We start from the raw sequence: 15,862 nt of genomic DNA on the forward strand, positions 1-15,862 counted from the left end.
AAGGTAAATAAATGTTTTAAGACCAAACACATATCTCCCATAGCTATCACACAACAACATAAAAACATATTTGAAAATATTTATAATACAGAGATACATTTAGCTACTGACTTCAAAACATTAGAAAATAAAGATCTTGTAAGAGAATGCAAGTCAAATGTCCTAAAACTTACCTGAGTTAAATGATTCACTTGTAAAGGGAGGTAATGACCAGATTTTAGGTAACTCTTAACAGTTGTTAGTTCATATGCTAAAACTAAATATCCAAAATAATCCAGATGTCAGAACTGTGGACACAGGAAAATACTGGGTCTAGGAGGAGTAAGATTTTGATCACCTACAGTCCCACTGTACAATATGGTAGCTACTCACGTCTGTGGTTAACTTTGAATTAATTACAACTTAAAAATTAAAAATTCAGGCCCGGCACAGCGACTCACAGCTGTAATCCCAGCACTTTAGGAGGCCAAGGTGGGCGGGTCACTTGAGGTCAGGAGTTCGAGACCAGCCTGGACAACATGGTGAAACCCCATCTCTACTAAAAATAAAAATAAAAATGAAAATAAAAATAAAATTAGCCGGGCGTGGTGGCACGCGCCTGACATCCCAGCTACTCGGAAGGCTGAAACAGGAGAATCACCTGAATCCTGGAGGCGGAGGTTGCAGTAAGCTGAGATCACACCACTGCACTCCAGCCTGGGCGACAGAGCGAAACTCCGTCTCAAAAAAAAAAAAAAAAAATCAGCTCCTCAGTCACACTAGCCATATTTCAAGCGCACAATTGCCACATAAGGCCGGTGACTACCATGCTGGACAGTGCAGCTACGGTACATTTCCAATACCGCAGGAAAGTCCCATGGCCCGCGCTGCTGTGGGGAATCAGAAGAGGCACGCCATTCCTGGCAAGAACAAAAACCTCCTAGAGAGGCTTAAAAAATTCGCCATTAACACGGAAAAAAAAATCTTCTATTTCCATTCCTCCATCTTATTTTCTCACCTCCTAGACAATGTTTTTTTTTTTATTTTTTCTCTCCCTCTTTTCTCACATTTTCCCTACCCTTTTTTCTTATTTTTCTCTCACTACTTTTTCTAACAACAAACATGCAGTCCGTCTTTAATGATTTGATGCATTTCTTTAGGGTTTTTAAAATTTCTCAACGTTAAAATGTAAGGAGCTGAATGAACATTATTTCTAGTGTGTTTTTTTCTTTAAAAAAAAGCCATATTTAGAGGAGGCTGTTTTTTAAGGTATGTGACCTTAGGTGTGTTTCCCCCACCTGAGAACATTATTCTTCCAAAGAAAAGGTTTCTCACCGTTGGAATCCAGGGTGAAAAAAAATTTGCAATTCTAGTTCTGGCCTCTGGGGTTTCCTTGCACCGGAGGCCGGGCTCAGTCCTCTGGGCCGCGAAGTGGGCGCGGAACCTCTCGGTCCACCGAACTCCTACCGCCACCTAGCGGAGGGAAGGCGCAAGGGCTCCTTCGTCACTGGCGGTTGCCAGGCAACGGAGGCACGGCCCGTCCCGCGTTAAGGAGGGGGGCGCAGACCGAAGGACACTGAAAGAGCTGTAACAACCCCACTTTCGATTGGCTGAAGAGCTCTCAGCCTTCTCATGAGCCAATGAGAAGAGGCACGCGGATGGCGTCAGACGCTATGCGACTCCTCCCACCCACGCTCTGGCAACGCGTCTGGAGACCGCGGAGGCTTAACGTCGGACCCGGAGACCCTGAATGCCCCATGCGCACCCCACAGCTCGCGCTCCTGCAGGTGTTCTTTCTGATGTTCCCCGATGGCGTCCGGCCTCAGCCCTCTTCCTCCCCATCAGGGGCAGTGCCCACGTCTTTGGAGCTGCAGCGAGGGACGGATGGCGGAACCCTCCAGGCCCCTTCAGAGGCGACTGCAACTCGCCCGGCTGTGCCTGGAATCTCTACAGTGGTCCCTACTCTCGTGACTCCCTCGGCGCCTGGAAATAAGACTGTGGACCTCTTCCCAGGTGAGGGAAAACGTTGTGGGGGTGGAAACTTACTTCTGAGATCTAAAATTGTGTGAGCAAAGTTGAGCTGCCACAAAGCAGGAGTGGGGCTGTCGGAAGAAGGAGGGTGAGCACCTGGGAGAGTTTGGGGATCTTCATCCCACTCACTCTGTGTCGTACTTTCATAGTCTTACCGATCTGTGTCTGTGACTTGACTCCTGGAGCCTGCGATATAAATTGCTGCTGCGACAGGGACTGCTATCTTCTCCATCCGAGGACAGTTTTCTCCTTCTGCCTTCCTGGCAGCGTAAGGTGAGCTTCGTTGCTCAGACTGAATTCTAAAGGGGATTGGGGCCTACAATGGGTAACATTTGGATGTAAGAAGAGTTAGTCTTTGTGCCTCCCACCCCTACTTCCACTCCTAGGACATTCCCTTGGTTTTTCCTAGGAATTGCCTTTTCTGATTCTCTAGAGCAGGGCTGGCCAGTAGAATAAGACCTTCGTGTCGTCCTATAGGTGCCCAAGGAGTCCTGTCTTTGGCATCTGGCCGATATTGCTGGGACACTCTTTTTTGGACCTGCCCCGCCCCTTCTAAATATATCTTCTCCCTCCTCTTTCCTCACAGGTCTTCAAGCTGGGTTTGTGTAGACAACTCTCTTATCTTCAGGAGTAATTCCCCATTTCCTTCAAGAGTTTTCATGGATTCTAATGGAATCAGGCAGTTTTGTGTCCATGTGAACAACTGTGAGTAGAAACATGTTGGCTGTTCTCATTTTCTAACACAGGAGTGTTATCTTTTGTCTTCCCTGGGCCACATTGGAAGAAGAATTGTCTTGGGCCACACGTAAAATACACTAAAGATAGCTGATGAGTTAAAAAAAAAAAAAAAAGCAAAAAAATGTCATAATGTTTTAAGAAAGTTTACAAATTTGTGTTGTTGGGCTGCATTCAAAGCCGTCCTGGGCTGCATGCGGCCGGTGGGTTGCAGATTGGACAAGCTTGGTCTAACATTTATTGAGAATTGGCTTTTATTCTGGCCTTTTTTCCATTTCTCTTTTTTTTTTAATTTTTTTTTTTTTTGTCTTTGAATCTCTATGCCTCTTTCTGCCTCTTCTCTCTTATTACTGAATACATTTGCATTTTTTTTTTTTTTTTTTTTTTTTTGTGACGGAGCCTCCCCCTATCGCCAGGCTGGAGTGCAGTGGCATGATCTCAGCTCACTGCAACCTCCACCTCCCAGATTCAAGTGATTCTCCTGCCTTAGCCTCCCGAGTAGCTGGGACTATGGGTGCGTGCCACCATGACCAGCTAATTTTTGTATTTTTAGTAGAGACAGGGTTTCGCAATGTTGGCCAGGATGGTCTTGATCACTTGACCTCATGATCCACCCACCTCTACCTCCCAAAGTGCTGGGATTACAGGTGTGAGCCACCACGCCCGGCCACATTTGCAACTTTTTATGTTCTATTGGCTGTGGATCAGAAAACTCATAAAGAATTTTAATTTCAATCCTTTTAATCATTCCTCTTAACTCAGATAATCACAGATAGACTATATCCCCCACTTACTACAATCTCCATGAGGGTACTAACTGAATCCCCAGTGCCTAACACATAGTAAGCACCAAATAATCTTTGAATGAACATCTTTGACAAATGAGTCTATGCCAACCTTATTTTCATTTCATGAGGCAGCAGTCTAGGAGGAGCATTAGATTAGGGTCTCAGTCCTGCCATTTCCTTACCAGCTATACAGACTTGGGCAAATCCCTTAGCATCTCCAGGCTCGTTTCTTCAACTGTAAAGTGAGAAATAATATCATTGGCTTTGTATATGAAAGTGCTCTACAACTGTAGAGTACAATAAAGATTAGAGGTTATTATTATCGGGGATGGTTAGTGGACTTAGAAATTTGTTGGTGATGGCTATAACATTTCTAAAGATATGAAGCTAATCTATCTTTTTAAAAATGTCTATGAAGCAAAATAATGTTCCTGCACAAAATGGATTTAAATGTCTCTTGCATCCTGGAAGTCACCTCGTCCTGATTTCATCTGACTGTTAATAAGAATTGCAAAACTATATTTCTCTCAGAAAACAACCAGTTTTTGGTTTTGGGGGACTTGAATTTGAAAGCAGTTATCAGGAGGCTTGTGGTTATTTAGATGGTAATAGGGTAAAGGGAACAAGATGAATACATCATTTTAAGATAAGGTTGTGGCCTGGCGTGGTGGCTCACGCCTGTAATCTCAGCACTTTGGGAGGCTGAGGTGGGCAGATCACTTGAGGTCAGGAGTTTAAGACCAGCCTAACCAACATGGTGAAACCCTGTCTCTACTAAAAAAACAAAAAATTATCCAGGCATGATAGTGGGCACCTGTAATCTCAGCTAGTTGGGAGGCTGAGGCAGGAGAATTGCGAGAGCCTGGGAGGCGGAGGTTGCAGTGAGCTGAGATTGCACCACTGCACTCCAGCCTGGGTGACAGAGCGAGAGTCTGTCTCAAAAAAAGATAAACTTGTCTCTTCTTTTCCAAACATTTTACTGCCTTTTAAATCCAGCCTTATGATCATGCTCCAGGGTTATTCAATGGCACCTACCTGGTGCTCCCTGCTTTTGATCCCCACTCCTGCCTCCCACACCATCCTGTACACTCCTTCGGGATCAGTGGATCTGAACTTTCTTTAACCAACAACACCTGAGGGAGGAATATGGCCACTTCCAATAGTAATTATGGTTCATTACATCAATGAACTTTTCCCTGAACAAGGGTGGGGTGTACATTCATGTTTAGTATGAAAAAAGCAAAAACTTCCCTTTGGTTCTGATTATTTACCTACCTTCCTCACATATACACACATAGCATATACACACAGTATACACAGTTGTGGAGAATCACCTCACTAGGTAAATCTTTCCATAACATTGCATTATGTTGCTTCCTTACTGAGAAACTTCCATTACTTCCCACTATCCGTAAAATAATGTCCACCTTCTTAGCTGGCCAGTCAAATCTCCTATTGATCCAACTTAGTGTTCCTGGCTCTTTTAGTATTACTCTCTACTTGACCTTCTGCTTCGGCTGAACTCATCTACTCGTTGTCCTCAAGATATGCCCTGTATTTTTCCCAAGTTTGTATTTGCTTTTCTTTCTGACTCTTTTGTTCCTTTTTCTCTTTGCATTTTGAAATACCTGTACTTTCCATGAGTGTTTTCTTGCTCATCTATTGGAAGTAAGCCCATCCTCAGAAGTTCTAAAGCATTTATTGTTTGAGTCACCCTCTTAGAACTTACAGGATTTCTTATATTGTTACTAGTTTATGTAAACATCATGTCTTTCCAGGTAAATTGTCAACACCATGAAAGGATGGACCATATCTTTATTTCCCCATGGTGCTTAGTATCTATTGGTACAGCCAGGCATGGTGGCTCGTGCCTGTAATCCAGCACTTTGGGAGGTCAGGGCAGGAGGATTGCATGAGCCCAAGAATTTGAGACCAATCTTGGCAACATAGCGAGACCCAGTCTTTACAAAAAATAGGAAAATTAGCTGGGTGTGGTGGCGCATGCCTGTAGTGCCAGCTACTTGGGAGGCTGAGGTAGGAGGACTGCTTGAGCCCAGGAGTTTGAGGCTGCAGTGAGCTGTACTGCAGCCTGGGCAACAGAGTGAGATCCTGTCTCCAAAATAAAATAAAATTCAAAAAAAGTGTATCTACTGATAATGATCATCAGTAAATTATGTTTTTAGTCAAAGTCTGTACAGCATGATGGAATGGGGAAAAAACACCAGGAATAGGAGGTCTGCAATCTACTCTTGGCTCTGCAAGCTGGCCCTCTGGCTTTTTGCTACTCTTTTACCTCTGAGGATCCAAATTTCCTCATGGGATTAGGTCAGATGGTCTGTAGGCTTCCTTTGACATCTGAAATTGTAATAGAAATATAAATACCTTTAAGCTCTTTTAGGTGTAATATATCATCTATGATGGTAGAAATTTTAGGCAAAAATTCTACTTAGCCTATATTTACCATCACTACTGCCAATATCTTTGCACTGAGGTGAGAGACAAAATGTAAACTTTCTCTTATTCATTTACGCCATGAAAAAATAGCCAGATAGATATTTTGCCATCTCAGTTCACCTTCTTTCTTAGCTTAACTTTAACTTTTATTTCATTTATAAAGATACAAATAACTGCATTTTACATAAAGTAAATATCTCTTCCATGTGGTTTTCAGGGTATAAGTTCCGAAGGAAATGTTTAAATAGCTCTTGGAAGCGTTAGGGTTGAAGATTTCAGATCAGAGATGGAAAGTGGCCCATAGACCAGCAGCATCAATATCACCTGTTTCAGAGCAATGCTTTTCAAATTCTAATATGCATACACATTACCTGGAGATCTTGTTAACATGAAGATGTTGACTCAAGTCTGGGGAGTGGCCTGAGAGTCTACATTTCTGAGAAGCTCCCAGGTGATGCTGGAGCTACTAAGGTGTGTACCCCACTTTGAATAAGAAGTATCTAGGAGATGGGTGGAGAGTGAGTAGGCTGAAAGGCCCCAGAATTGAGAGCTGCATTCATGCTGACTTTTCAGCAAGCCGAAAAGTCAGATAATTAAGATGTTATCCATTATCACAGAGGATAAAGGTCAGGTTCATTTAACGTGGACTCCTCATTTGCTTTCAATGATGCAGGTATTGTAACCTCTTTTACTCTTTACAAATGACCGTTCATTATATGAAGAATGAAACTGGCAAGGGGCATGTTTCCCTATGTTCTTTTTTCAATTTAGCAGACTTGGAGTAGTAAAGCAGACAGAGTGTTGTCAATCACCTGCCATCCTGTGGGCAGGGGACAGCATCACAGCCCTTTTCCTACATCTCTCTACTGGTTCTGAAGTGCCATAAAGAGATGACTGCAGGAGTTTCAGTAGATTTATACATTGCTATCATAGAAATTATAGAATTCTTCCAGAAAATACTGATTTGAAGTATCTAAAATCTTGAATGGAGGAATTATAAGGCTTAAGGAATAAAATGCAACGAATCTCTAAACTTGAGAGATGGAAACATTGTTAGGACTCGTCAGTTGTTGTTAGGACTCATCAGTTGTTGTTAGGACTTGTCAGTTGAAGTGTAGAGGAAACAGGAAGATTTGGAAAGGACAGATCAAATAATTGTCATAATTGTCTCTAATTGTCCCATGTTCCTATGGAAATAGTGCGATTCTGTTAGAGACTCATCTGGTATGGGGCAGACATGAGCATTATCGAGCTTCCTATTTTCTTTCTTTTTTTTTTTTTTTTGAGACAGTTTCACTCTTGTTGCCCAGGCTGGAGTGCAGTGGTGCGACCTCGGCTCACTGCAACCTCTGCCTACCAGGTTCAAGCGATTCTTCTGCCTTAGCCTCCTGAGTAGCTGGGATTACAGGCGCCTGCCACCATGCCCAGCTAATTTTTTGTATTTTTAGTAGCAATGGGGTTTCACTGTGTTGGCCAGGCTGGTCTCAAACTCCTGACCTCAGGTGATCCACCTGCCTCGGCCTCTCAAAGTGCTAGGATTACAGGCCTGAGCCACCACGCCTGGCTGAGCTTCCTATTTTTGTTACAAATTGCTGATCATACACATTCTTGGCCATCAATGACTTGAAACTGACTGGCATTCATGACCATATTCTTATCTCAGATCTTCAAATTAAAACAATAATTCAGTTAGTAGATTGTGAATAAAGTAAGAAGTGATGGAAATCAGAATTGTTATTTCTGGAGATGGAGTATTGATTGGGAGCCCTCTGGGGAAATATTCTGTAACTTGATCTGGGTAGTGGTAATACAGGTATATAAATTTGTAAAAATTCTTTGAGTTTACACTTAAGATTTGCACCGTGTATATTATGCTTCAATAAAAAATATTTTTAAAAATTAGTTACTTGGCATGTTTTTCTTTTATCTAAACCCTTTTTCTTTTAAAAAACATTTTAGCAAACTTAAACTATTTCCAGAAGCTTCAAAAGGTCAATGCAACCAACTTCCAGGCCCTGGCTGCAGAGTTTGGAGGCGAATCATTCACTTCAACATTCCAAACTCAATCACCACCATCTTTTTACAGGGTGAGCCTGGGGAAGGGGATGGGATTGTTTGGTTTGGTTTTTACTCTCATAGCAGACAGCTGACAAGGTGTCTTTGCAGCACTACCCTGCAGCTAGCTAAACCATTGTCAGCTCTTTGGAGGGCAGTACTGTCCACATAATCATGCCCTTGAGTTAACCTTGTTTCTACTCTTTCTTTTCTGTTGTAGTTTAGTCCAGTCTCACTGTGAACAAAGTTTCTTTTATATTTTATTCAGGCTGGGGACCCCATTCTTACTTACTTCCCCAAGTGGTCTGTAATAAGCTTGCTGAGACAACCTGCAGGAGTTGGAGCTGGGGGACTCTGTGCTGAAAGCAATCCTGCAGGTGAATCCAGACCAAAAGTACCAACCTTTTCATTCAATTTAAAACAGGCTTTCTCATTTACCACTCTCTTAATTATTTGTGTTTAAGGTTTCCTAGAGAGTAAAAGTACAACTTGCACTCGTTTTTTCAAGAACCTGGCTAGTAGCTGTACCTTGGATTCAGCCCTCAATGCTGCCTCTTACTATAACTTCACAGTCTTAAAGGTAGGTGTCCTTTCTCTCCCTACACTGTCACTACTATGAAGTTGAAGTGAACATGCTTCTCACTGTTGTGAGTTGTGGAAAGAGCATTGAATAAAAGTCAGAATCCCCAGGAGCCACGTAAAAGACAGAGGGCCTGGAAACCACATCTGAAGACAAATGAAATAATTGGGGATATATATGCAGGATAAGAGATCATCACCCTTCTTACTAATGGGATTGGCTTGCGAGGGTGGAAGGGGGAAGGCACCCATTTCACCAAACTTCTTGCTTTTGCTATTCAGTAGAGCTCTGTCAGAGTAAATAGGCATCACAGTCTGTCACCCTCCTGCCTGGCTCCACTTCCTGGCATTCTAGTATAAAGAAGAATCAGGTGGAATAGAGGAAGTAAATCATTCTAATATATTGACTCCCTCACCCGCCAAACCAAAGCCTATTGTTGGTAATATGAAACCACAAGCTCCTGGTGATTTTCGGTAAGGTATATGCACACTCATGTCCCTGCTGTTCTCCTAGGTTCCAAGAGGCATGACTGATCCACAGAATATGGAGGTATGACACTGTTGTACCAGGAAAAAGGAAGAAGAATATTTGGCTTCTCTGCATCTGAGGCAATTTTAGTCTAAGTTGTACTGTTGAAAGATAAATGTAAGCGTGATGTAGCAAACAAGTAGGGATCTAAAACGGTGCTTTTGGAAGTATGTCCTATACAGTTAATAGCCTCGTATGAAACCAGGATCCATAAGGTGTTAGATAAGTTTGTAAACATTGGGTTAAATAAACTATATTTAGGGTGGGCTTCTTAATTTTTTTTAGAGACAGGGTCTTGCTCTGTCACCCAGGCTGAAGTGCAGTGGCACGATCACAGTTCACTGCAGCCTAAACCTCCTGGGCTCAACTAATCCTTCTACCTCAGCCTCCCAAGTAGCTGGGACTATAGACATGTGCCACCATGCCCAGCTAATTTTTTAATATTTTGTAGAGATGGGGATCTCACTATGTTGTCCAGGCTGGTCTTGAACTCCTGGCCTCAAGCAATTCTCCTGACTTGGCTTCCCAAAGTATTGGGATTGTAGGCATGAGCCATCTCACCCCTCCTGGAGTCTTTAATTTGCTAAAGGGCCTTATTAATCTCTAAGGGGAATACTGAATGTAGTATTTCTAACAATTATTTGACTATGGAACCCTTGTTTTATATTTAATAGAACTAGTGTTCTGAGAAATAAGTTTTGAGAAGTGCTGGTTTAGAAAGACTTGAATTTAAGTTGTTGGCTGGCAGTGGAAGAAGAGAGAAAGAGGATGGTCAAGGGGAAGGAAAAATACTCATCTTAGCATGATATCTATTAATAGATACAAGACAAAATACTGCCTTCAGTTTTAGTTAATTTGCTTCTTTTCATTGCTAGTTCCAGGTTCCTGTAATACTTACCTCACAGGCTAATGCTCCTCTGTTGGCTGGAAACACTTGTCAGAATGTAGTTTCTCAGGTAGGGATACTGACCTCAGATTCTGGACTGATGTGTGTTGATCAACACTGCCAGAGGTGCCTCATCTTCCATTAAGTATCAGACTGACCCCACCGAATTTTGTTTGCATTCTCTAACAATGTTGGGAATGCAAACTTGTTATATTGGTAGATTCTTGGTTGTAATCCTTGGTAAAAGTAGCATATTGTGAATTTCAACAATTCCCAACAAGTTTGAAATTAAACTTGTCAATAATTGAGCCCATTATCCTCCCTACCACGTTTCAGTTATTTCCATCACCACCATCCTCCAGTATTTCAGGTCCAGGACATTAAAATTATTTCTGACACCTCTTCCGTTGCCCACTTGCAGTATGTTACTGATTCTTACTGACTGACCACATTTTCTTCTCTTGACATAGTCAGTATCATCTGAAACTCTGAAGTAGACTAATCAACTTCTGTTCCTCTGTTCTCTAAACAATCTAACCTTAAAAAGTAAGAATTATCTTTAAGTATAATAATAATAATAATAATAATAATAAAAGAATTATCTTAAAGCATCTTCTTAAAGACTATGCTCAGAAATTTAAGGTTATTTTAAATTGCCTGCAACTCGTATCCCCAGCAACTATCTTTATTAATTCTCAAACATTGTGAGAGCCAAGTAAACCAGATTTCTGTTCCATGCTCACCTCTGCCTGTTTCTGCTTGCCCTCCTCTGTCCGTAATCAGCTTATTTTTCTTTCCTTTCAATTCCTACCAAAAACTCACCTACCCATGAACCCTTTTAAAGAGCTCTATCCAGTTTCTTTTTCATATACAAATATAATATGAAATCATCTTTATCTTTCATAGTATTTGTGTTTGGCATTTTTAACATTACTGTTTCAGTCTGCCTCGTTTAGTTATAATAACACCCTTGAAGACAGAAAATCTTCTGTCCTAAACATATTCGGCCCAATAACTACTTTTTATTAATTGATTCTTTTTGTATTTCAGGTCACCTATGAGATAGAGACCAATGGGACTTTTGGAATCCAGAAGGTTTCTGTCAGTTTGGGACAAACCAACCTGACTGTTGAGCCAGGCGCTTCCTTACAGCAACACTTCATCCTTCACTTCAGGGTTAGGGCCCTTCTCTTATAGGGGATTTAGAGGGGAAGAAATATCGGGTTAGAAATAATTTCTTTGCTTCTGTAATACATGTGAAATAGAATAAGAATATGAAGGCCTAGTTCAGTCTGTCGATTGAGGCCTCAACATTTAATATTCCATAATTTTACTACAAGTTGTAGTTGTTCTACAAGTGTTTACTCATTAAAATTTTCTCCAGTTCTCTATCTGGCCCCTAACAAAGCAGGACTTCAATCTCAAATCAAAACTTTTTTTATAGTCATTTTGAATCATAAATTCAGCCAACACCTACAAAAATTCTTTAACCAGCTTTTCTCATATTTCTGGGCAGTCAGCATTTTACTCATTTCCCACTTAATCTGAGTGTTCAGTCTTAATCACCACCATTTGGCTTTCTGCTACTTCTTTCTTCTTTTTGAACCCAGCATAGATTTTCTCAACTCTACCCTCAGGTGATCAACCAACTACTGTGTCTCTCAGAGCTCATCTCTGGAACATCTATAGTTAATTAAAATATATATATTTTTAATTACATTTAAATTCTTCAGATTTTAACTAGGCTGTGTTGTTATTGCTAAATTGCTAGTAATTTTGAGAAACAGGGTTAAGGGATCCTTAGTAGATTCTTGGTTGTGATCCTTGGTAAAAGTTGCACATTGTGAATTTCAATATTCAGATCATGAAGGATTTATTTTAGTGAATTAAAAAAAGTGAAAGAAGCAAAATGCTACACTGTGGAAAGAAGCCAGATTGTTCAGTGTAGCTCACTTATTGCATTTCCTTGCCTTAAGGAAGGGTACGGTGAAGCCAAGCAGTGGGAGGTGGGAAAGTATGCTTACCTCCATAATTGACTTCTCTTCACTCTTTCTGCAGGCTTTTCAACAGAGCACAGCTGCTTCTCTCACCAGTCCTAGAAGTGGGAATCCTGGCTATATAGTTGGGAAGCCACTCTTGGCTCTGACTGGTGATATAAGTTACTCAGTATCCTTTTTAGAGCTGGGTGGCCTGTTGCAGCCTAATGAGAAAAGCTGCAAAAGCTTTCAAACTTATGTTAGACTAGCCAAAGGTGAGGAATTTTTTGTTCATTTTAATGAGGTACTTATATACTAATATATGGTTAATCATTTTTGGAATCTAGTTGTCTGTCTGTGGTTTTCTGAGGAAAAAAATACAAATTTGTGACTCGAACATTATGATAGTAATACAAAATAAATAGCATTAAAAGAGAATGAGAACATAAATTTTGCAATGCTGCCTCCTTTTTTTTTCTATTATGATGTCCTTGATCATCACTTTTCCACCTTGGATGGCCCTCTTACAGAGCCAGGGTAATGGAAGTTGCTCCGTTAACAGACATGAAGTACAGTTTGGAGTGAATGCAATATCTGGATGCAAGCTCAGGTAGTTCTTTGCTTCTGCATCATTTCCTGCAATTTCATCGGGAATATGTAGGGAATATGTTGACACGGTAACTTTTATATTTTTAATGACAGTTCGGAAGATGCTAGTCAGGAATAGTCTTTTAGTCTAAATAGTGTTGCTATTGCTAAGAGTTTTCTGGCAGTCATTAATACTTACTAAAGATTATACCCTCTGGTCTATTTTATATTATTTCCAATGTTTGGTTTAATATACAGTACTAATATGGGTATATTATTATGTTAGCATTGGACTCCAGCCTCCATGATGTTTAATTATAGGTTGAAGAAGGCAGACTGCAGCCACTTGCAGCAGGAGATTTATCAGACTCTTCATGGAAGGCCCAGACCAGAGCGTGTTGCCATCTTTGGTAATGCCGACCCAGCCCAGAAAGGAGGGTGGACCACGATCCTCAACAGGCACTGCAGCATTTCAGTAAGGAGAGAAATATACTTTCTGATGAAGACTCATTTTTACCCCTTTGTAAATCATGGATAGTAAGTTTAAAACCAGCCTTGTCTCCGTAGATAATGCGTTTGTCATAGAAGGAAAAGTATAAGAAATCATGCCCACTTGAAGCCTTTTTTTTTTTTGAGATGGAGTCTTGCTGTGTTGCCCTGGCTCGAGTGCGGTGGCAAGATCTCGGTTCACTGCAACCTCCACCTCCCAGGTTCAAGGGATTCTCCTGCCTCACTCAGCCTCCTGAGTAGCTGGGACTGCGGGCACCCGCCACCACCCAGCTAATTTTTGTATTTTTAGTAGAGACAAGGTCTCACCATATTGACCAGGCTGGTCTTGAACTCCTGACCTTCTGATCCACCTGCCTCGGCCTCTCAAAGTGCTGGGATTACAGGCGTGAGCCACCGCGCCTGGCCTTTTTTTTTTTTTTTTCTAAGACAAGATCTTGCCCTATTACCTAGGCTTGGAGTGCCGTGGCACGATCATGGCTCATTGCAGTCTCAACCTTCTGGGCCCAAGCTATCCTCCCACCTCAGCCCCTCGAGTAGCTGGGACCACAGGCACATGCCACCACGCCTAGATAATTTTTTGATTTTTTTATAGAGACAAGGTCTCACTAGGTTGTCCAGATGGTCTCAAACTCCTGGGCTCAAGTGATCCTCCTGCCTTGGCCTCCCAAAGTGCTGGGATTACAGGCATAAGCCACTGTTCCCAGTCTAAAGTAGTTATTTCAGGTTAGGTTTAAAATACCTAATGTATTTTCCTTACTTAGAAAAAAATTTGAAGGCAGATAATCTACATATTTCTGTTGTTTGAAAATCTCATATATTTCAAATATTTTATATTCTTGAATATTTGGTCAGCATAGAATTTCATGAGGTTAAAATGGTGCTCTTTCTATTGGAATTATAAACATTTACATTTTTACAATTATTTACATGAAAATGCATTATCTGGTTAAAAATCAAAACCATGTAGAATGATATGCCTTTCTGCATCTTGCAATTAATCCTCCTGGAGTACTGCATTAGGTATACCATGTTTCTATTCTAGAAACTTTCGAGGTTCTCTGATGGCTTCCAGACTACTTGGATACACTTCATAATCTAACCTTTAGGTATCATCTTCTTTGACTTTACACTGCTCCTTTACTTTAGCCACATGATCTGCTCAAGCCAGTGCCTACTAAGCACCTCACACATAGGAGATACTCAGTAACTGTTATTTAAATTAATCAATGAAGCCAGGTGCCGTGGCTCACACCTGTAATCCCAGCACTTTGGAAGGCCGAGGCGAGCAGATCACTTGAGGTCGGGAGTTTGAGACCAGACTGACCAACATGGTGAAACCCTGTCTCTACTAAAAATACAAAAATTAGCGTAGTGGCGGGCATCTGTAATCCCAGCTACTGGGGAGGCTGAAGCAGGAGAATCACTTGAGTCCAGGAGGCGGAGGTTGCAGTGAACTGAAATCACACCACTGTACTCCAGCCTGGGCAACAGAGTGAGACTCCATCTCAAAAAAAAAAGACCAGAGGTCAGGCGTGGTGGGTCTTGCCTGTAATCCCAGCACTTTGGGAGGCTGAGGCAGGCAAATCACAAGGTCAGGAGTTCAAGACCAGCCTGGCCAACATGGTGAAACCCCGTCTATACTAAAAATAAATAAAAAAAAATTAGGTGTAGTGTGGGCGCCTGTAATCCCAGCTACTTGAGAGGCTGAGGCAGGAGAATCGCTTGAACCTGGGAGGCAGAGGTTGCAGTAAGCCGAGATCGTGCCCCTGCACTCCAGCCTGGGCGACAGTGCAAGACTTCATCTCAAAAAAAAAAAATCAGGAATAATAACATAGTCTTATTGTGAACTTTTGTGTTCTTCCACTAAGCTACATTGCCTTCCTTATTACTGAATAATGCTTACGAAACAATGGCTTAGTGCATGGTGATTGACTATAGGCAACCATCAGGCAATTCAAGCAGATGCTTCTTTACCCTTCTGCAGGCTATGAACTGTACTTCCTGCTGTCTCATACCAGTTTCCCTGGAGATCCAGGTATTGTGGGCATATGTAGGTCTCCTGTCCAACCCGCAAGCTCATGTATCAGGAGTTCGATTCCTATACCAGTGCCAGTCCATACAGGTAAGTCATGGCTCATAAAGGTCCACTAAGCCTTGCAAAGCCTAGATTGTCTTATCAGTCATTTGTTAACCAATCATTTTTTACCTTCCAAGAGCTAATTTATGTTAGCAACAATGTTTGTTTAAAGTGAGCTGACATAATTAATTGTCAAGTCTATTCACCCTGCCTGATTACTGAAATTAACATGATGTCATGAATACAGCTTATATCCTTTTTTAAAAAAAATCTGACCCCAGATTATAGTACAGGTTAATTTCTTTTCAGTAATCCTACCATTATTACTATTCTGATTGATTCAACCACAGAAAACACCTTCCATAATTGTTCAATCTGTCAGTCACACAGTTCTATGTGAGTCCCTGAGCCTGTTGATTGTGATTAAAGTTACTGCTGTGACTAGTTTATAGTCACCAGTTCTTGGTTGTATCTGTTCCATTAAATGAACACTTTTAATCTGTAGCAAACATATACCTATTGTTTATTATGTGCCTTAGGAGAGCTTTAGCATCTGCCTTGGTGTTTAAATGAATCTTTAGCTATAGAAGTTTAAAAACATGGTATTTTCATTTTACTTAGAAATGACTAGGTCCTAGTGAAATTATTCACATATAAACTGGTATGCCAATTTAG

General features: G+C 41.3%; 1 protein-coding gene across 4 annotated transcripts in view; it reads left to right on the top strand.

Annotated features, from left to right (window-relative positions):
* The first annotated feature begins 1,569 nt into the window (after positions 1-1,569).
* The window catches only part of TCTN3 (tectonic family member 3), a 29,982-nt gene continuing 15,689 nt past the window's right edge, over positions 1,570-15,862 (top strand). For 2 of the 4 annotated variants that reach the window (XM_058436166.1, XM_058436167.1), the window contains exons 1-13: positions 1,570-1,992; positions 2,160-2,283; positions 2,597-2,715; positions 7,947-8,074; positions 8,311-8,419; positions 8,507-8,622; positions 9,136-9,171; positions 10,026-10,106; positions 11,087-11,212; positions 12,095-12,202; positions 12,543-12,622; positions 12,922-13,075; positions 15,095-15,232. In XM_058436166.1, the coding sequence (XP_058292149.1) occupies positions 1,620-1,992; positions 2,160-2,283; positions 2,597-2,715; positions 7,947-8,074; positions 8,311-8,419; positions 8,507-8,622; positions 9,136-9,171; positions 10,026-10,106; positions 11,087-11,212; positions 12,095-12,202; positions 12,543-12,622; positions 12,922-13,075; positions 15,095-15,232 (1,692 nt within the window). In that variant the 5' untranslated portion in view covers positions 1,570-1,619. The remainder of the gene's footprint in view (positions 1,993-2,159; positions 2,284-2,596; positions 2,716-7,946; positions 8,075-8,310; positions 8,420-8,506; positions 8,623-9,135; positions 9,172-10,025; positions 10,107-11,086; positions 11,213-12,094; positions 12,203-12,542; positions 12,623-12,921; positions 13,076-15,094; positions 15,233-15,862) is intronic. The other 2 variants (XM_032135816.2, XM_058436165.1) reach the window with 2 other exon arrangements.

The sequence above is a fragment of the Hylobates moloch genome, unplaced genomic scaffold, assembly GCF_009828535.3.
Source record: "Hylobates moloch isolate HMO894 unplaced genomic scaffold, HMol_V3 SCAFFOLD_3, whole genome shotgun sequence".
NCBI lineage: Eukaryota > Metazoa > Chordata > Mammalia > Primates > Hylobatidae > Hylobates > Hylobates moloch.